Source organism: Mizuhopecten yessoensis, unplaced genomic scaffold, assembly GCF_002113885.1.
Source record: "Mizuhopecten yessoensis strain PY_sf001 unplaced genomic scaffold, ASM211388v2 scaffold10423, whole genome shotgun sequence".
In the NCBI taxonomy this organism is placed as follows: Eukaryota; Metazoa; Mollusca; class Bivalvia; order Pectinida; family Pectinidae; genus Mizuhopecten; species Mizuhopecten yessoensis.
Genome location: NW_018408539.1, coordinates 184,744 through 207,788, shown reverse-complemented (window position 1 = coordinate 207,788; position 23,045 = coordinate 184,744). Strand labels below are relative to the sequence as shown.

The 23,045-nt window shown below is 35.4% G+C and overlaps 2 protein-coding genes across 3 annotated transcripts; both read right to left on the bottom strand.

Annotated features, from left to right (window-relative positions):
- LOC110460531 (lys-63-specific deubiquitinase BRCC36-like) lies at nt 1-8,118 on the bottom strand. Of its 2 annotated transcripts, XM_021513493.1 has the most exons (8): nt 7,952-8,118; nt 4,374-4,493; nt 3,749-3,836; nt 3,230-3,318; nt 2,808-2,866; nt 1,339-1,511; nt 643-820; nt 1-580 (listed from the first exon to the last, which is right to left on the bottom strand). In XM_021513493.1, exons 1-7 carry the CDS (start codon nt 8,054-8,056, stop codon nt 672-674), a joined length of 783 nt encoding a protein of 260 aa, XP_021369168.1. In that variant the 5' UTR covers nt 8,057-8,118; the 3' UTR covers nt 1-580; nt 643-671. The 2 variants fall into 2 exon arrangements, with proteins under 2 accessions (XP_021369168.1, XP_021369167.1); XM_021513492.1 differs by having other exon boundaries at nt 1-820.
- Nucleotides 8,119-10,116: 1,998 nt separating this feature from the next.
- Nucleotides 10,117-12,927, bottom strand: LOC110460535. Its single transcript, XM_021513498.1, has 2 exons — nt 12,821-12,927; nt 10,117-12,032 (listed from the first exon to the last, which is right to left on the bottom strand). Exon 2 carries the CDS (start codon nt 11,979-11,981, stop codon nt 10,851-10,853), a length of 1,131 nt encoding a protein of 376 aa, XP_021369173.1. The 5' UTR covers nt 11,982-12,032; nt 12,821-12,927; the 3' UTR covers nt 10,117-10,850.
- Nucleotides 12,928-23,045: the final 10,118 nt, after the last annotated feature.

Sequence of the window (23,045 nt, the reverse complement as noted above, 5' to 3'; positions counted from 1 at the left end):
TTTCAACGAAGGCTTTAACATTTTATTCAACTGAATTTATCCTAAACATGCAAAGCAAATAGCAGGAAAAATCAAGGGAGATAACTCCTGCACCATTATAGGACATTTTAATCAGGTTCTTCTTCAATTCAGTCATAGAATTTTTGGGACAGTTTAATTTTCACTATAACGAAATATGAATCCCACAAATTAGTCACCCTTTAAATAGAGGGTCAGTAGTTAGCACTATTGACTATTAAGAATGCTGTGCAAAATCTTCTCTTTACCATTCAGTTCCAGTCACAAAATTACAAAACAATGACCTCACAGAATGAAACTGCTTTTCTGGATTTGGATACAGAGGATTCTGTGTCATCACATAACTATAGACGTTTTTATATGTAATTCAGGTTGATGTTAAATTGCATGTACAGGCTTCGCAGACCTGTTCCTTATAACACAGTCTCCTCCGACACATCCAAACATGGCTGTGTGATCCGACATTAAAACCATGATAAGAAACGTACAACATACTTGTCCTCCTCACAACAACACAACATTCACACGAAGCTGATGATGTATTTGGTGTGTGATAACTTATCTGGCATGCTTTTCTGGTTTCCAGCTTGAATAGCACAACAACAAACCCTGAATCCTTAGGAACTCACATGTTCACTATGTTTGGGGAGTGGTCAGGATGAGCTAAGTTGCTGTCTCAGAGCAGTATTTTCTTTTTGTAGTAGTGCGATCTGTGCCGTGTTTTGTTCGAGGCGATTTTCCAAAGATTGTATCAAAGGAGCATTCATTACTTCCATGATGTGACACAGGGACTTGGTGTAAACTGAAAGAAAAAGGTGAAATATTGTTTTAATCACATGTTTTCTTATGCAACAAAAAGACCTGGGATTCAAGGGTAATCAACAGTCAAACTGATCGTATGACCTCACCTGGTTTTTCATTTCGATTTTTAAGTCAACAAAGTACAGCAGTGATAACAGGATTTTAAATCAATTGGCACCTTCCTACTTCAAAAGAACTAGACCTTATACTTAAACAATTAGGTCCATGGATATTAACGGTCATCTGCTTGTAAGAAAGACAATTAAGACAAAAATATTAATTATAATCTTTCTCTCCAAGAAGATAATTTAATTCCAGTAAATCTGAACCTGGAGAGGAAGACTTTTGAAATATTGGTCAATTTTCTCATGATGGCCTCTCTTTGGCCTCTAAGTATCGGGCAACCAATGTTACAATTTAAATGGCAAAGCATGATTGATTTGTAATTGACTTAATTAAGAAATACTGTACAAAGAAAGAATAAAGAAATACTGCATAAGGATCAGTAACCATGCCTACCTGATGAGTTGTGTATGGTTGTGATAAGGTCAAGGTCATTGGAGGTGACCTTGCTATATGCCTCCGTCTCCTCCTGTGACAGGATTTTAGGGAGCTCTACAAGGGAATCGAGACAGGCTCTGCCAAGACCTGCACTAGGTACAATATGGAGAGGCACCTCTATAGGAGTATACCTGAAATGATTTTATATTTTGATCAAATATTTTTACCATATATATATATTTATTTCAACTACATATATTTATGAAATGTCCCTGCTCCCACTTTGACTGGAATAGAGCTAAATGTGATCTTTAATCAAAGTCAGTGAACCAGAAAATATAGGTGACAGTAGCCTACATTGTTCTTGTTTATGATGAAGCAGTACTCCAAAAGAAGTATCTAAATATAAAGTTTGCTGAATGTGGGACTTGCAATATCAGAGAATCTGTGGGACTTGTAGTATCAGAGAATCTGTGGGACTTGTAGTATCAGAGAATCTGTGGGACTTGTAGTATCAGAGAATCTGTGGGACTTGTAGTATCAGAGAATCTGTGGGACTTGTAGTATCAGAGAATCTGTGGGACTTGTAGTATCAGAGAATCTGTGGGACTTGTAGTATCAGAGAATCTGTGGGACTTGTAGTATCAGAGAATCTGTGGGACTTGTAGTATCAGAGAATCTGTGGGACTTGTAGTATCAGAGAATCTGTGGGACTTGTAGTATCAGAGAATCTGTGGGACTTGTAGTATCAGAGAATCTGTGGGACTTGTAGTATCAGAGAATCTGTGGGACTTGTAGTATCAGAGAATCTGTGGGACTTGTAGTATCAGAGAATCTGTGGGACTTGTAGTATCAGAGAATCTGTGGGACTTGTAGTATCAGAGAATCTGTGGGACTTGTAGTATCAGAGAATCTGTGGGACTTGTAGTATCAGAGAATCTGTGGGACTTGTAGTATCAGAGAATCTGTGGGACTTGTAGTATCAGAGAATCTGTGGGACTTGTAGTATCAGAGAATCTGTGGGACTTGTAGTATCAGAGAATCTGTGGGACTTGTAGTATCAGAGAATCTGTGGGACTTGTAGTATCAGAGAATCTGTGGGACTTGTAGTATCAGAGAATCTGTGGGACTTGTAGTATCAGAGAATCTGTGGGACTTGTAGTATCAGAGAAATAGAGATACATCTTAAGTCCAAGCAAGATGCTGTACTAACATAATCGACAAACACCAGCGGCTTAAAAAACTGTCATGAAAATTACAACACTTGTCAATTTAGCATTTGAATTTAACCTATCCAACCTTTCATTAATACTGTAACAGTTGTCACCCCTGAAACGTGTGGTATAGTTCTGATGGTTAAGCCAGGTAATCAATCTTTACACTACATTATCAGCACCTTATTAACCATATGTGATGTCTGCCTAGCTGTATACAGGTGGTCATGTTTTAATATGAGAAAATAGAGCGACAGATCATTGGATACATACTGTGGGGGGAAACTTTCTAACGTTTGGGACTGAAAACAGGTTACTTGGATACGATTTTGCTGAAATAGACAAACATGAAAATAATATTAATGGAACGCAAAATGGAGAGAAGCAAACAGTTAGATGATTTTTTTAGAAAGCATTTGCATGTTTATGTATATTCACCAGGTTTGTTCTGAGGGAAGAAAAAAAAAACTCATTTTTTTTTTAAAGTATATTTTCAGTTAGCTTGATCAGTCAGTCTGGAAACTTTTAATACATACATTGTTTGTGTATGAGGTAAAACTTTGATATTTTTAGAAATTTGTTTTTAAATACTTAAGAATTATCAAGATCTTGAACAGGATTCGAAAATATTCATGAGGCTATACTCTACAACTTTTATGAATTTCTTTAGATTGTCATTTTCCTATACAAGTTACCTTTGTGGTTTTGTCTTGGTTAAACACTGAGAATATGAGACCTATGAATCCTTCGTCCATCATTTGATACATCGCTTGTGTCCGCACATCTACAGATATAAAACATCACATTCAGCAAAACCAGAGCTTATGCATATTAGGGTAATATAACTAGTGTTAATATAATGCCCTGTGGACTTCACATGGGACACTAGAGGCTTTCTACTTACCTACATGTGAAGATGTACATGCAAAGTGTTATATTTGGGTGATATTACATATGTACTTGTGTTGACACCCTGTAGACCCCTACAAGGGATGCTTAAGACTTCATATTTACCTACATATATGTACATACGTGTCTAGTGTGATAGTTAGGTAGTATTGCTAGTAATGATGGTCTGTAGCAACTCAAAAGGGAGGATTTGCACTTACCAACATGTGAAATACATATGTGTGTAGTGTTGTAGTTGGGTAATATTACTTCTGCCGGCCAAGGCCTGTACACCTCATAAGTGATGCAAAAGACTTCATACTTACCTACATGAGAAGGCCAGACAGTTATATGTGGGTGAGAATGATACCAGCCTAGAACGCGTAAGGGGCGCTGGAGTTCTTTAGCTAAGTCCTGAAAATAAAAAATATAAATAAAAATCCTGTGAAATATTTGTCACATTTGAAATTCATTCTGCTTTTCCTTGATATAATATTATACTGACCATATCATTAACATCAACATGTTTTTCAAGTGTAAACTGTATTATTATATTTAAGATTGTTTTCATATTTATTTTCATAAAATTGACAAACTGGTGGACACAATGTGCATGTGACTTACAATAATCATCACAAATTATTAGACAATCAATTCAAGCATGATAAAATATAGCCATGTGCAACACCTTCATACTAAGTAATTTATTTACTGATAAAAAAGGCCTACCTCTCCTTTGGTAGTTTTTGAAAGCCTTTTTTGATTTCAAAACTAACCCCCCCCCCCCCCAAAAAAAAATATAATTATATATACCAGAACAAATATTTCCAACTTTAGTAAAGCTTGCACTGAGATTCAATAAGAATTACTTCTTTGGAAAATACCTATCTGCAACATTTTTAGATAAAAAAATCCTTCAAGTCCCAGGTAATGTTACATATAAGAGTCTACCTCTGCCTTTGTGGATGCATCTGATAACTGTTCTGGTGAGATTTCTACTCTGTCAGGCTGTTTGTCTGATCGCCTCAGCATTATTACAGCAGATATATGTGATACTCTGTTCTCATCAATCTGAAAGAAAATGTATATCCACATGTAAAGTAAAATAAATCTTTTAGTATAAAAAGGAAACTTTGACAAATGAGATTTGATTTTTTGCTATGAAAACAAAGAAAACGTTATCATATTATACTTTATACATTCAGTCATTAATATCCAATATCAACCAATTAAAGGTTTCTGATAGAGTTAATGATGTTTAGGCTACTTTATGCAGATGTCATCTACACATTGTATATGACTAAGAATTTGTTGTCATGAACTTTTTGTTACATCTTAGAAAACTTGCATTTTCTCAAGTGGAATCTTCAAAACAGATTAAATAATAGTTTACAAATCTCACTGAGAGATATTTAATTACATAATCTTCATTAAAATGTCTATAGCAAACTGAAATAAAAGGTGATTTGTTGTCATTTTTAGAGGGCATTTTGGTTTTTTAGAGGACGTTTTGGCGGTCCTCGAGCTCCTTAAAAGCGTCTTCAACCGACAACAAGCGTCTTCAAGTGACAATAAGCATCGCCAGACAAAATCTTTTAAAATATTGAATAAAGTAAGCGACATCAGAAGATATGTTGTTAATATGACTATAATACACCTCTGTACCAAATTTCAATTTGATATTTAATAAAATGACTGAGTTATGATGAATTGAATTTTTACGATTGCGGCGTGGCACATGTGTGTATCGCATGTAAAGTGAAGAAAGCGTCGCCAGATAATATTGTTAAAATTACTCGCTAAAGTAAGCGACATCAGAGGATATGTTATTAGTTAGACTTTTATTGATATATATTCCAAGTTTCAGTTCGATATTTGAAAAAATGATCGAGTTATGATTAATTTATTATTACGATCGGCGGCGTGGCATACGTGTGTGAATAGAACTCAACATATGAAGAAGCGTCTTCAGAACATATCTCTAAAATTAATCGATTAAGTAAGCGACATCAGAAGATATGTTATTCATATAACTATGATACACCTTTATACCAAATTTCACTTAGATATATGAAAAAAATACCGAGTTATCGTGAATTTATTATTTTACTATCGTCGGCTTGGCACACGTGTGTTAATAAAACTGTACAGATCAAGAAGCGTCTTCAGACTTTACCTCTTAAAATAATTGATAAAGTAAGCGACATCATGAGATATGTTATTCTTATGACTATGATACAACTATATACCAAATTTTAATTTGATTTGTTGAAAAATGATTGAGTTATCGTGAATTTAATTCATACGATGTACAGATATTAAGCTATACGCCGTGCCACATTTGTGTACGTAGGGTAGGGCTTCGCATAGGCAGAGACGTGTATGTGTTATACGTCTCTGGCATAGGTGAACACAGTTAGAATATATTGCTATATAAACATTGATACACCTTTAATCAGCTGTGTCAAGAAACGTATAAGTTGGTTCGACAGAATGCCAGGGTTTGGCGATGACGCGAGGAACATTGCTATTGCAGAGTATTTAGGATTGTTTTTGGTGTCCTATCTATACCTGTTTTCACAAATATTTATATAATGAGTAAATAGAAAGTTTATTGGAAATATGGCCTTTTCAATCTAAAGGCAAGTGTTTTTCTTTCAAATTAAATATATTAAATGAGTGCTAATGGGCAGTAAAAGTAAATAAATTTGAATCAATAATAGCTTGCTAAGATGTAATACATCGTGTCTTTTCCATTACGTCCCGGTCATTCACATAATTGTGGCAGCAGCCGTATTTAAAAGAAGCTTGCCAACGAGTAGTTAAAATTTTACAACATCTATTTCTGAAAGAGTGTGTGCTGGTTTTGAGAATTTATTAGGTGTTTGTATATGGAGATAAATGTCCTGTTACCTTATGTATAATGCTGATTTGTATGCCTTTTTTAACTACTATATTTATAACTGTCACTGTAGGAATACATGTACATACTATTTTCATGTTGTAAAGTGCCTTAATAGAGTATTTGGGGAATAATCAAACCAATGGTTTTTACAACCTCATGCAGACTTATCCGGCAATGATGTTTTTGGATGGTTATAGATAAGGACTCAGAAACTGGTCACCCTATATATGCTACATATTCCTATCTGTCAAAGTATTCTAAATAATAATATTTATTCGGTAAAAGCAAGATACAGGTACAAATATCACATAAGATCACAGATTTCAATTGCATAATAATCACAGATTTATCACAGTATTTAGCTTATCACATCAAAGTTAATATCACAAATTTTGGAGCACTATAATTACAATGTATCTGTTTGACTAAGCTTTAACCTAGGATATCCCATGAAAGCTGGGTGGCAGCTTATTTCCAATGGGGTCCTCTAGTATAGATCTTAATTACTTAGATAACAAAAGGTCCTAAGGATTTGACCTTATAATATGAATATAAGATGGTATAATTTCTCGTAATAATATATATATGAATAGAATAAGTTGTAATTGGTCAAATATGATGATGATATATTATTTCATCAAAATGAGATGTTATTTTATTTGACGGTATAAGATGGAGTTGTCATTAGCAAATATGATTTCCTTCTGATNATATTATTTCATCAAAATGAGATGTTATTTTATTTGACGGTATAAGATGGAGTTGTCATTAGCAAATATGATTCCCTTCTGATAATATATATATGTGGGGCTTATGCATGATGTTGTTTCCACTTGTAATATTAAAATATCAGTTATATGTATCACTGTACATATCATAAAGCAAGATGATGTCATTCTTGCAGTTATTAAGTAACAATATAAGATATACATTTATACTGTGGTACTTGTGTGTAGAACAGACAACAGGTGGTTGGACAGTCCCTACCAACCTATTATCTGTCTAACAAATTATAGCAATTTTGGGTATAATACATATATAAAAATGACTTTTAATAAAATAAAGATTGAGGATGATGGTAATAAAATGTTCCATAACATTTATAAAAATACATATTATATTGGTACTTTAGTTAAAAACTTTGGTAATACATCATGTATTTTTCAGAAGAAGTTTCGAGTCATCCACTGGGATAGAATAAAAATTATGTTGGGGCCAGATCTACAGGGAACTCCAGTTTCACTACAATGAATCAAACGCAATATTTTTGACATCCACAATTCATCATTATACCATTGAGTGTGGGTTATGACTTTGGTCCTGAGACCAGAATTATACATTTTGACAGACAGACTGGTACATCTATATGTCAAAATGGCTGTCATGTGTCAGGGCTAGGGGTACTCCTAGTCCAACAGTGTTAGAGGTTTACACGGCGAGATACTTTTGACAGGCGCCGTGTAACAGTCGGCCAAATTATATCCGACAGAAAAAAGGCCGACCAGCGGCCTCTTATGCTACCTAACACTGTTTAAGTAGGGAAATTAAACCTGTAATATTGCATCTTATTTTCAGACCCGGAGATCTGCCAACGAGTATTTCTCAGATTCGTCCTGTATCTTACCTCTCCAATTAAAAGACCCATGACTTCCTCCCGTTCTGTCGATAAAGCATGTGTGAGACAAACCATATAAGCATCAGCTTCCAAATGAACGCAATTGATAGCCATTTTCTAAATATTTTGCTGAAATTTTTGTGCGCTGACTGAAACCGGAAATGTGCGTTTTTTTATTTCACACGCAGAAGAGTGCTTGTTACAGAAATTACCAAGAGTTGCCTCCCCTATGCCTTGTGGATAATTATGTCTGACGAAATGATATGAAATCCAATTCAAGGGCTAATGTATCCTACAACCCGACCGTGTATAAAAAGCTTAAACTTAGACTGTGTTTAAAGGACAATACGTGAGATCATTTCAATAGAGCTGTTCAAAAAACAAATGTAGTGCATACGGTAGACCGACCAACGTTAACGTGCGTATTGTAAAAAAAGCTAAAACTGCGGTCTCTTCGGGTGATCACTAACTTGAAATCGAACACCAGAGAATTACTCTCCATCAAATGTGATACGTGAGGTTTCAACCTTAAAAAAGAGAATATTTTGATAGTAATATTCTATTATAAAAAAGATTCATTGAACTAAACAGACATTTAACGGGAAAATTAATCGGTTTTGTTATTTAACATAAAATTATATCATGCATTTGAAAAAAAACCACCCCAGATATTTGTCTAATGCCGGTTCATGACAGGAATTTGAATAATCGATCAGTTATCACCCAGGTCGTGTTCGTATAACAATAGAAGAAACCGTTACAAAAAATAAATATCCATGTTAAAATATCCCATCCCATATATAGTTCTAAGTAAAAAACTAGAAGATTAATGGGCCGTTTTCGTTTAAACGATCAAACCGGTCGGACCACAGTTGTTCGTTTATTAAATAAAGTCGGACCTAGTAATCTGATGCTGCTTTCAGACGAGCCTTGCAAGGCCTGCATAAACATTTGCAGGTCTGCCAGGATTTATACCCGAAATTGTTACATTTATAAACGGTCAAACCGGTTGTTCCGCATAAACGAACAGGCCCCAGGACTTTTCCGGAGCAAAATGTGTAATATACTACTACTCCTAGTCCTATACTCAACAATCGACACAAGCTTATTGTAGACCCGTACAACCCCGACTTTTCTATGATGTCCATGGAATTATCAACAATGATAAAAGGAACTTGCATGATTCCTGTCAGTAGCACCGCAAATATGAATGTTGTAGTTGCTAGAGTATGTTGGTTGATTTGTGCCATTTCGTTGTTTCGTCTTTTTGCCCCAAAATCTCGTTCGTTCTGAAAAGACGAGAATTCACATGCGAAACCTTAGTTCTCGTCTTTTCGTGTTTTCGGGGCAAACATAACGACCGAGATATAAGCAACTTATATCAAATCTCTTCTTTTCTACCGAATAGACAAAACGATGATGGTATACGAATCTCCAGGACACACGTGTCTGTGAGGTTTGAGTTATGTAATGAGAAGAATTTCTTAGGGCATGTACAAGGTAAAAGGGGTGTGCACGGTGTACATTGTAACATCGTATTGTCTCCGATAAAAGCAAGTCGGAGTGAAATTAGCCGCTGCTTCCGATATTTTCTCAGGGTTAAAATAGGAAAACTATTTATTTTTGAGCATATTAAACTGCAGATAAAATTATCATGGAATGATTTGCTATAAGTTTAGCCGTTTGACTGACTGAAAATAAAATCGCTAGAAATTGCGAACAATTTATTCCTTTACCAGTCATAAGCGGCTAAAATCGATGATTTGCCAAAAATGAGTTGATCCGAAAGGAGAACAAAAATCGGCTTTTATTTCTTTTAATGAAACTTTCAATAAAATACAGTAGTCTAATCCAATTCACGAAAACTAGGCTATTATGATTAAAAACTGGTTTTGATTAAAATTTCCCCACGGGTTCCCAGTTGCTGTAAACGATTAGGCCAAACAAAATAATATTTGGTATTTCCGGTAACCCTACCTACCCTAATTTTTGTTGTGCCTTCCCGAAACATTTTAGGGCAAATTTTAAAGAAGCACTGTTTAAGTCAAGATCACTCTCCTATATAAACCGTATACAATTATTTGTCAAAATAAAATGTGTTGCCTACCTACCTTCCCTATTTTTTCCAATATATTACAGGAAACATATATTTTGTTGTCTGGCTTTATATATCATTGATGAATCCAAACACAAGAACTGTCAATAGATTTAATGAGAAAATGAAAAGAAATAAGATTGAATCATTATACTGATGCAAACATCCAGCAGGCCTGTTACACTGGCTAATGATGAAATCATACTTATTATTTTGTTCAAAACTACTGATTCCCAGTGTGACGTAATGTGATGTCACTACATGTACTACACTTTACTTACTTTTGTGTTATGAGTAAATTGCACGTGACGTTATTGTAATATTTCCCCGATAAAGATTTGCCCATTTCCAATCCCCTTGTTTTGGTTACATTGAGTTTGAATTAAGGCTTTGTTCAATCCTTGTTATCCTCTCCCTTTTCTTTCATAATTTGTTTCTCATATTGATCTCGGATGAACATAATTTAGAATCAATAATCACTCTTCGGGTATCCTCTGTTTTCAACACACGTTGTAATGGTATTAATATACTATCATTAACTAAATTTCTTACTAAATATCAGTGTTATGGACGCTTCTTTAATAATTTGTGATATTAAAAAATACATTCGCAACCGGATACAAAAACTCCTAATATTGATAATACATCACTTAAAAACAAGAGATGATTATATTTATTATCTTTAAAATTCAATGAAGTGAAATGTCACAATTGAAAACAAATGTATAAGTCGCATCTATAAGAAATATAACATTTATATTAACCTATGTATATAAAGTAAACCAAACGGGTAAAAGAGGAATGTTGCCTTCTTCAAAGAGAAAGGTACTTGACAATATGTATTTTCCTGCCCTTGCACGCAACCCAGAGATGTCCTTCGGCGTCTACCCCCATTCCAAGAGGATGTTCCATGCCATGGGATGCGTCCAGCAGACAGCGAAGGCCCTTGCCGGCAATTGGTAGGATATATACTTTGTTGGCGTCACGTGACGATACAATCAGCGACCCGTGTGCGTCAGATGATAGACAGGACGGGAGGAAGTCTTCCTCCCTATCGAAGCTCTGCCCTGTCCAAGTGTAAAGGTGAGTACCCTTTGTGTCTACGCACACGACCTTGGACGCGCCATCTCGGACGAACATCTTTCCATTGCTGATGCTCGACACACTGTAGGGTTCGGTAAACAGCGGAGTGTCGTCCGCGCGCGTGTCGAAGTATTTCAAAACTTCTCCGTTGATACTGATTGTAACCAACCGTGCTGGTCCCTTTGTACCCACGAGTGGCCGGATACAAACAAGGGTATTTCCATCCATCATGACACAAATACCGTATGGCTGATACCCAGGGAAGTGTCCAGCCACACTTAACTCCCCGTTGGAAGATATCGCGTGGATATGAGCACTGCGATCCACGGTGAGCAGCATCCTGCTTTTGCCATTGATAACAAAATCCCATATCCTATGGCCAAAGTCTTGCGTCATCGTTAGACGATTCCCCTTCTTGTCGATAAGAGTAAGATATGTATCCCCATATGAATTCACCCAGGCCCTGTCACCTGATATAGGCCAAATTTTGGAAATTTCGCCAAGTTTCCTGGAGGTTTTAAAAGATGCGATGATATGTGCTTGCCCGTAATAAGGCACCCTGCCGAACGATTTCTGTTTGACTTCCCCTTTGTTGTGTACTTGATCTTTGAACAAATAGTCGTAGTTGATTCTATTCAGATGGACTTTTCCATTGTCAGTTATAACCACTGATGGGTCAATTTCCTTAGGTTTTCGTGATTTTCGTTTTTTTCCGAAAACTGTATCATACTGTAGGTCACCTAAGTTCGTCTTGCCATACTTTGTTATGTTTGGCTGTTTATCGTGCGACTTTTCAACCGGCGGATAATTAGTGTCGAATGTTCCTGACGGTGGCGGAGGCATTGTGAATCTTCGTGCCATGGCGGTAGTAATAGTAATACCCTGATGAAAATGTCAGCTGAGGATTGTCACCTAAATAAAATAAAAATATGAGATGATTTTTTTGTTGTTGATATTTAGCAAATGACAAGAGACTTGAAGTAAATTATATCTGGCTTGATTATGCTTTTTTATGCATTGGCTAATGTGTGAAAAATGAATTGCGATTCAGTGGAAACTGATTTTCTGTTGCATTTAATAACCGTAAATATGCAATTAAAGACACAAAGATAAAATTAAACTTAAAAATATAATTTTATATTAAACTTTAAAATACAATTTTATATACGTTTCTATTTATAGCATTATTTCTAAACCGCGTCTGGGGGCCTCACCAAGATTGAACTGATATCCGGTGCATACATTAGCGTGGTACTGGGTGCTGTTATACAAATGCGTGGGTATGGAAGTCGTAATATAAACCACTGACTTGATCATTACATTTGATCAAAAGAGTCGATAATATATATTAAGGATTTGAAATATGGCTCGTACTGACAAAGTGCTTCCACAAGGAATCTTTGATAAACTGAAATAAGTAAAAATGATGTATCACACTGACATTAGAATCAACCATTTCGGTTTTCTGTAATCATATCTCTGATGTCACATTTATTGATGTTAATGTGTCGTCACATTTACAACGCAGATGCATCGATCAATGAAAACTGCTCTATCTTATATCATACGACGTAATGCCGCTGAAAGAACGTAAGAAACAGAGTTTCAGTGCCGTATGCGTAGCATAACAAGTGAGTTATGTAATAGAAATAATTCTCCACGTGTTTCACTAACCAATTATTTCACAGATTTTAACTTACCACACTTAACCATTACTTTCCGTCCAGTAATCCATTAATATTTGGCTTAATAACGATCCCTAAAAAGCAATAAACTAAACGCATCGTTCATGTTCAAGTATCGATCATTAGATTGAAAATTGTTAATGTATGGAATGACCGAAGGGCAATATAAGGATTTTCTTGTATGTGTAAGACCATGTTAGTGTATGTGTAAGACCATGCTATTGTATGTGTAAGACCATGTTATTGTATGTGTAAGACCATGTTATTGTATGTGTAAGACCATGTTATTGTATGTATAAGACCACGTTATTTGCGGTTATATGATGTCCTATTTATTTACCCTGAGCCTTGTTTAAGGATCCCTGCCCCAGTACACTGTGGTTTTGCCTATATACAGTAACCTCCCTTTAAGGACTCCTGTCCCACTACACTGATTTTTCCTACTTTCAGTAATTACCTCCCTTTAAGTATCCTTGTCCCACTACACTTTGGTTTTCGCTATACACAGTAACCTCCCTTTAAGGATCCCTGTCCCACTACGCTGTGGTTTTTCTACATTCGGTAAACTCCCTTTAGGATCCCTGTCCCACTGCACTGTGGTTTTCCCTATATACAGTAACCTCCCTTTAAGGACTCCTGTCCCACTACACTGATTTTTCCTACTTTCAGTAATTACCTCCCTTTAAGTATCCCTGTCCCACTACACTTTGGTTTTCGCTATATACAGTAACCTCCCTTTAAGGATCCCTGCCCTAGTACACTGTGGTTTTGCCTATATACAGTAACCTCCCTTTAAGGATCCCTGCCCCACTACACTGTGGTTTTCGCTATATACAGTAACCTCCCTTTAAAGATCCCTGCCCCAGTACACTGTGGTTTTCCCTATATACAGTAACCTCCATTTAGGGACCCCTGTCCCACTACACTGAATTTTCCTACTTTCAGTAATTACCTCCCTTTAAGTATACCTATCCCACTACACTGTGGTTTCCCCTATATACAGTTACCTCCCTTTAAGGATCCCTGTCCAACTACACTGTGGGTTTGCCTATATACAGTAACCTCCCTTTAAGGATCCCTGTCCCACTGCACTCTGGTATCCCCTATATACAGTTACCTCCCCTAACTTCCGCTTAGATTAACTGTAGCAATTTTAGTTCGTACACTTTCGTTGTCAAGGTAGCTCAATCGGTTTCAGCGACGGAATAACAATATGAAGTTCAGGGTTCGAATCTCTGTCTTGCCCCGTGGACTATTTTACACCCGGGTTATTTTTTATTTATTTCTTCTCCATTATGTTTTTATAAAAGCATACTTTCCTTTTCAAAAAAGATTTATCAAAGCTATAGTCATGCCGTAAAATTTAGTTTCGAAGGCATAGCCATAAAAATGAAATATAGATATATATCTTATCAAAATAGAGGTACACTTGTACAGATATCTTTAATATAACATACATCTTTAAATAGAATAAATATCTCTCAAACAGAAATACAGATATCTCTAAAAAATTAGATATACTTGAATATAATATTGTTATCTTCACATACGAATTATTCTAAATTAAGATCTAACTCTAAAACTTAAGGGATACCATTCTTAGGTGTTTCCTGTTTTGCTGGCTTGTAATTTTTCTATTACAAAAACATGATATGGAAAATTACCTTATAATGTAGATAACATATCATTCGATAACGTATACGTATAACACATGGTGTTTTAAGGCCTCCGTATTTTATGGACATGAAGTGCGGACGACCGCTTACAATCTACCATTATGAAGGAACCATAGCTATGCCGTATACATGTAAGAGGAACACAGAAGGGGGCACTTTGGTTGAGTTATCTTGTTTTCAGCAGCGCTAGAATGAAAATGTTTTTCCTGCAGTATTTATGATACATTTCATATTTATTTTACTTTTAGGGAATACAATGTACTCAAATACATGTATAAGCCATTCCAGAAGTCTTCCTAATCAGGAAAATATCACTGATACATGAAAGCAGTTTAAGTACCGGCCAATATCTGATAGATGACATCAGTGGTAAAGCAGCATTTGTAATTTCAAATTTTACTTTAACTGTGTAACAACGAAATTTAGTGACCAGTAGAGTACATTGAATTATGGAATAATAAACTGACTCATGTTTTTTCATTTGTGTTCGAATGCCCTTTCATCAGCTAGGTAGATTGTTTACGTTCAAACAAGCATTGGTTTTGTCTTACACAATGTATATGAGGTGATCAGCTCCGTCTACGTTGGATCACAACAGCAGAGCAGATTCTAGCATTTCTATCTTTTATACATAAATAATACAAACATAACAAATACGATATCAGGAAACAACTGTTTAAAGTAAGACGACGTAGAAAGCAAAATACATTGCATGTTTACTGCACCATGAGGCATTTCTTCCAGTCGAATTACGTCATCTGTGATACTAAAAACCCAATAAATGACAATCAATGTCTAAAGCATCTCGAAATGTATTGAAAAAACAGCAAAAGGAGAAATTGAGTTAAAAATTAGTCCTCTCCTACACACATGTCCAAAGCATACACGATTATATACCTAAACCGCGGTTCTCCCGTTTTGTCCCCCCTATGAGTAAAACAAAACAATCCAATCTCACAATAGATTTAAAGGTACACACTGTGTCGTGACAGAGCACAATTGACGTATTATTTAACAATGGGCATACTCTATTAACTGTTTTAAATCAGTCATGAGATATATCATTGAATTTCAATCACCTAGTATAATTTGCTTCTGACTAGACACAAAGTGTATACATTTTTTTTATCACGTGCTAATGCTTAATAGTGTAATGCATACGTGCATTAATAGATGCAAATGAACTGAAAGCATTTAATGACTCGCTGCTGTAAAACTATTCCGACGCTAAAGTGGCAATTCTAATTTTTAGTACCACCTACTTTAACAACAAAAACCCAGAACATTTTTGATAACAGACGAGTTTCATTGTTTGTTTCACGTTTAAATTGCACCGTGTATTTGATATTAGATCAGATCGATGAGGATACATTCATGACAGTTCGCCTTTTTCTCACCAAACACAACTAAACTTGGTACCAACTTAACATATGAAAACGAAAGGCGTGCTTCCAAATAAAACTAAATTTTAGACATGATTCAAATGAATATATATAGAAGAATGAATAATTCCACCTTTACTGCTATTTATGCAGTTCGGAGTTAAATAACAATTAATTCCAGATGCAGTATTCCAGCATGGATGTAATATAATATAGTATTAACTAATGAGGAAAAAACAACAAAAATGAAAATAAACTCAAAAAGAGTATTATTATCTAATACTCTTGTGTGGTGGAGACAGGGAATCTCAAACCGAGGGTACAGTGTAACACTCGAGACTTGTGCTAAACATAAACATCTTGGTGGTTGTGTGTCCGTTGTCTTCACCTCACTACAGTGAATGCCTATTTTCTCCCACACTTTCTTACTGTAAACAAATGTTGTAATGGTGATATCAGTGCACTGTGACATCATCAAGGGCGCATAAAATGTTGGAACAAATGATGATGATTACTTTTCATAATATGATGACACGACGGTGACATCTTCAGAATTATAACGCGTTCGAACTGTTTTTTATTATGTTGGCAAAACATATATTTGCAGTAAAAACAGGAAAACACACATAAATTGATGGATATAGACTAGGAAAAAATACTAGCACAAACGACAGACATCTTCGACTCACATTTATATACCCCAAGTGACGAAAAAGTGTTCCGGAAATCTTATTAGGCTCCAATCATACTGTATCAGTGCAGGTATGATCCAGGTATGATCCAGGAAATAAATACAGGATACAAATCGAGTCATTAAAACGGTTTATATACTTTCTGGCATATGACATTATGTTTGATAACTGTGACCTTAAAACTGAATACAGTCATGCGTATTATGCATTGTGGTTTTATGTGAAAACATAGCTATGACCTCCAGTTGCATTCACAAGAGATGTCTAAAATGATCAAAATAAGATTTTACTCCCTCAAATAACGTCTGTTCCACTTTATTTGAGGCAAGTGGAGAAGCCTCAAAATGACACTGAATTAGCCAAGTCATTTATCTTGTCCTAGATCCCACCTTTTTTTTCTTTTCTGACATAACTTTGTTTAAGTGTTTGTCTGGTGGCGCAGTGGATAACGCTATCGTCTTTCACAAAGGCGGCTGGGGTTCGTTTCCCCGATCGGACATGAAAAGGTTCGGATTCGTTTGTCCGACCACGTGAGTGTTTTTCATGTACTCAGGGTTCCTCCCACATTAAGACCCCAGCCCGCTAACAATCGGGCTAACAAGAGTGATTGCTATAGGTTGTAACAACCATTTGTCATAATTGTGTAAAATTAATAAATGTATATTTTTTACATCTAGGCATGCAATTTTTGTGCAAGTCTAAGTTTTCTTAAGGATAAAAGATTCAAAGACATATCTGACCAACTGAAAAAGGTTTTTTTTGCATTAGTTGAATACATCATAAGACAACGGTTCGTGTTCTGATAAATAATGTCGTTTTGCGACACACACGGTAATGCAATAATATATTTTAAAACTACTAAAATTTCGTTATTGGCCACAAAACTTGTAGCGTTCAATTCAGGAGTTCGGAGGCTAAAACAATGTGTCCATGTTAGTGGAGTACATGTGTTAGCACCATGACTCATTTTCGAACTTAAGGTAAGATCATATTATAGATTGAATACGACAAAAAAAAGCATTAATTGGAAGTGATGTTGGTAACGAGTAAAGGGAATGATGTACATGCGTTTTGCAATTCATTTGATCTCACTAATTCCTTATCGGACTTCATCGAATATGTATGTAACTGGTTTGCGTTAATTTATATTTTGAGTTACAGTTATCATTGATCTATATATAGGTATTCACTACCATTTTTGAGATTTTTGAGTGTCTTGTGTTGTGTCTACTATGTCGTTAATTTGATTATACAGTTATACATGTACATGTATTACTGAATTACTTAGCTGTGTATACGTTTGTATGTACCGGGTCCGTGATTGTATTGTACAAGTTCTTTACTTACTATTATATACATTAAAATCAAAATTATGCATGAGCATATGAAATTAAATAATGAGTTATTGAATCAAATGGGATAATGAAAAATGAACAGCCTTGTCATAATTTTCAGAATCCATTACCAGATGTAACGTACCAACGGTACCGTGACTGTTTTGAGATGTTACAGAAAAGACAGCTATAGACCAAAGTTCCAGGTATAGACCAACAATGGACAGGTACTGTGTAGCTTTCTTAAAGTACATCTATCCAGAAATGCCCCAGTACCAAACCAGCAAAGAGCAGCATTTACATTTCGTCACAGACAACCAAAATACAAAGTCAAACTTATAGACTAAAAACAATACAGTGTTTCTGTCCTTGTTCAACGTCACGACTCCTGCTCCGTACGTCGTCAGAAATGATCAAATCTGTAGCCTCTTAACCTGTCAACAGGCATGCCCTGTACATTTGCATCAACTCAGGATATAGACCCAGAATGCACTTACATATAAATGCACGTTGTTGGCATTAACTGACAATGGGATTACCCGTTTAAAGTCTCAATGGTAATGCGTGCTTTTTTATTCCACAATACCATATAATAAAATATCACATTAACTTTCAATTGATCCAATGACATATAATAAAGACGACTGCAACATATTGCCATGAAAATAAATGTAACTAATAATGCGGTGTCATTATATAGATTTGCATGTCAATTAAACAAAAACCGGTTTTAACATGTATACCAATAGATGTCATAAATGTGATTCGATGACATGATCAATATTCATGCCAGAACTTAGAGACCTCTCAAAAAGACCTTGTTGTTTGACGTAGCTTTCCTTAAGAGGCGTAAACGAAAATGTAAAGTACTATTCAGGGAATAGGTATGAATATTATAGCCTGATTGATATGGCTTGGCAGCTGAAATCATTCAAGAACAAGCAACACGCGATTGCTTGCTACTTTGGTATCATAACAACATTTTAGTAGAAATTGCATTTAACTGTGAACAACAAAAGACTGATATACCGAAATCGTTGACTGTTGTCAGTAACACAATGTTCAACTGACATACCTTACACTTCAATAAAGTCAACAAAGCTTCATTATCACTAAACGTACCGATAAGGTAAAAATGAATATTCTGTGACTGATTTTCATTAGCCAAATAAAGAATGCTGTAAAGAAAACAAACTGATTAATTTATATTTTTCTTTACTGAATAGTCAAAAATGTTTACCTTAGTGTTGGAAACAACACACAAAGAAAACGAGTTATTACGTCCAACACTTCGCGAAAACAGTTTAAACAATTAAAATGAAGTGCACGGAAGCATTGTGTACCATAGAGTATCCCGATACAGGTATCTGTACAAATCAATGTAAACATTATGTCCAGTTTTGAGTGAAGAACAATTTCGGTATAAAACATAACACTTCATAAGGATTTCTCCCTATTCCACTGTCCCATTATATGTATTGATTTAACCCCTATTTGTTTGGTTGTCATCATAACTGGCCTCTTGACCGGTTGGAGAGGAAGTCGTTTAGTTTTTAAGATGTCGCTCTATTATTTTACCGCAGTAACATGGCGTTTTTGTTACAAAAATCCAGCGAGAAAGATTCCCCCTCTTTCAATGGAGCTGGATCTAGGAGGCCAATCAGTAATCTGAAGTAGAAACACAAGAAGATAATACAGAAGTGTCAACAACACCATAATTCGAACTTAAGATTGATATAAATAAACAGCAAAATGTGAAAAATAGAAAGATTTATATGGAGACGCTTAACAAAGTACAAATATATTACGACGAGGCGCTCCTGAGTGGTCTTCTGTTTCATCGGCGATACCTGCTGTGTATATTCATCCACGTAAAGTAATGTCCCCACATGGAGAACTCGGATAGTGACAACAGAACCACAAGACACTCTAATGAGCATAATAAAAAGAACCTCGTCCTTCATGTCACACAACGGATTGCCAGAATGCCTTGCCAGATCCTGATGGCGACCATTAAACGTGTCCATTATCTTAATTCAATATACCGCATCCTCAATACACATGTACAAATCTTAACACAAAGTCGACACGACAACTACAGGATATAAGATACACAAAACGTCCCTCAATAAATACATAATAATAAAATAAGCCACGTAATCATGTGCATCCGTTTTTTGCAGCCTCCAGTCAAACAATAAAAGTATATCGGTCTCTTGTAGTCTCTTTCTTTCTTTTCGGAAATTTCAGCATATAAGAAAGAAAGTGTTTACATAATGACCATAAAATACAAACGTAGATGATAAGTTAGTGATACTGCCTCTACACAAATCGTGTATCGACATGTGCATACGTTGCATAATTCACGTAGGTATGTCATTGTTTCCCCCAGCAGAATAAACCTGACATACACGTATTCAGGAAGTGATTATCAAGAATGCAAAAGTCGACGTAGAATGTCAAACAAACTAAATTTATAACGCGTCAAATGACCAGTTCGTTAAGTTATGACTTACCAGTGTCAAAGTATCAAAATGTGATACCACAGATTAGTGAATAGTAAAAGATTTCATAACTGCATGTTGTTCCTTCGGAAATACAAATAGCTTTACTAATCTATGAGAAAACCTTTCATTTGTCACACAGTTATTTGTTCATTAACTCCGTTCCGAGATTGACAACAGTTCATGGATTCTTTCGAGGCCCCTTGTCGATAGGGAGCTTCAGCTAACAGTACCCTTCTATAACTTCCCAACGACTAGGAATCGGAACGACGCACGTTTATACAGTGATTATGGTATAGTTTATCAATTTGTTCTGTATAACAAACCAGCTGTCAAATGTTAAATGGCAATGATGCAATACCATGTGAATCGGTCCGACTTAATCACAACCGCCCTCCTAAATTTCTACACTGTTAATGATATATAGGATAGTCAGCATGTATTTCAACGGCCCATATTCTGTCAGTTGCTGCCTCCTAATATTACAGGTTAACACAAATATTCAAATTTCATAATGCCTTTTTGATTTTTGTCAATTTTTGTTTTTTGTAACATATTCAGGTTAAGTGTTTTAATAACTGATTCCGAGTATCTTATAAACAACTGATTCAAATGTACTATCTATACTCATCTGATTCAAGTCTGGTGTGTTATCAACTTATTCAAATGAAGTGTCTTATAAACCTTGTATCAAAGCTACATTGTAAGTCTTTTGATTAAAGCTTAGTGTCTTAGTAACTGATTCAAAGTATCGTTTAAACAGTTGATTCGGGTGAAATATCTTATAATTTGATTTAGGCAAGGTGTGTCTTTAAACAGATTCAAGTGAATTGTCTTATAAACCTTTTCATAAAGTTAAGTGTCTTACTAGCTGATTCAAGTTAAGTCTCTTATACACAGTTGATTTAGGTGAAATATTTTATAAAGTGACTTAAATCAGATGTGTTATGTTTTGTTACCAATCATGTTAAGTTTCTCATATACAAATTAATTTTAGTCGTGTATAACCAGTGGAGTCAAGTTAAGTGTCTTATTAGCTGATTCAAGTCGAATGTCTTATACATTAATCTAAGTAAAAGTGCATTTTAAGCTTATTCCAGTTTAGTATCATGTAAACCGTTGTATTTGTATTAAAATGACAGCTGATGAACATGGAATCTTCCGCATTGAGCAGTTGAATGAACTAGTCTCATAAATCAGTCTATCTATTGATTTAATTAATTTTATAAACCAGTCCATCCGCACCATATTCTGCTTTCTTCTTTAATGCGTGTATGTGTGTATATATATATATAATAAAAAGGGATTAAATGTCCATGTGAAGGAAGTAAATATAGAAAAAAATAAGATTAACGACCGACTAAAAAACTAGCTGCTTTCACGCTTCACAAGGTTCTTCTTTTAGTCGGTCGTTAATCCTATTTTTTCTATATATATATATAATGCAGTCTCCCTTTATGTTGTCGCTGACAGTATGCATAATGACAAATGTTAGAATTGTGATTCGGTAACATTATCAATAGCCGTGCCAAAGATTTAAGGATTGTCATAAACGCCAAGATGTTTGACGTAGTTTTCCCTAAAAGGCAATACCGGAGCGCTGCGTCTCTATTCAGGGCTGAGTATGAATATCGTAGCTTGATTGATATGATTTGGCAGAAAATGCGAGGTCATGCATAAAGATGACGTTGGTTTTGCTGCTTCAGCATGTCTGTATTGGTGGAGGAACAGACATGGCCACATTTGTATACTTCCTTGAAAAGGTTAAACTAATCTTTATGTTGCAGTGATGTTCATGATTCATTACTTAAAGTTTGATATGCCTTTAGCGAACTCCAGTAAGTAGTAAAATCAGGGGCATTGGAAAGATTTCTCGGGTCATTAAGAGGGTGTCCTTTCCGTTTGTGCGTGCTTCATATTCTCAAAAACTCGAGTTTTAAGCTCAAATACATATCTCAAAGAAGCAAATGCTATGTAACAAGTCTTCCACAAATGCTTTTGTACTTAATAAAGAACTAATTATAGTTTGGATTACATTAACACGTCTTACTAGGGTACTTATTAACTGGTGAACAGAACATACATTTGACTCAGATGACGAAAGGTAAAAGTTCATAAAAACAAGATGGCTTTTCAATGATCTAGCACGAGCGCCTGTACGCTCACGTTATAGTGTAGCATCCTTTCTTTGTCCGTTCATCTGCCTACCATTCGTCCATCTTTCAATTTGAACAACTAAAAGCTCTTTGGCCTGATACTTGGCCAGTAGATATATGTCAACTATATGGATATCAGTCATTGTCCAAAAAAACGTTTTTTTTATATTTTAATAGATAAATGCACAATTTGGGTATTTTCTTAACTAATTCAAATGTGAAGATATCTTAAGGCGTGGCATATCTATACGTTTCTAAGTGGCAAACAAAAACTGAGTGATGTGGTATCTATACAAATTGGAGAAAAATACTGCGCGATGTCTAGGGTGTAGGGAATTTACAGTGATAGCAATTCGGTTACTTGGCTTAACCAAACATTTTACAGTGTAGAGATTTCATACCGATGCCGACGTTTTTATTGAAATTCCGTACAGCCGGAGAGGGATCGATTTCCTAGAAACAAGAGAGAGACTAAATGCCGTCACAGATAGCAATG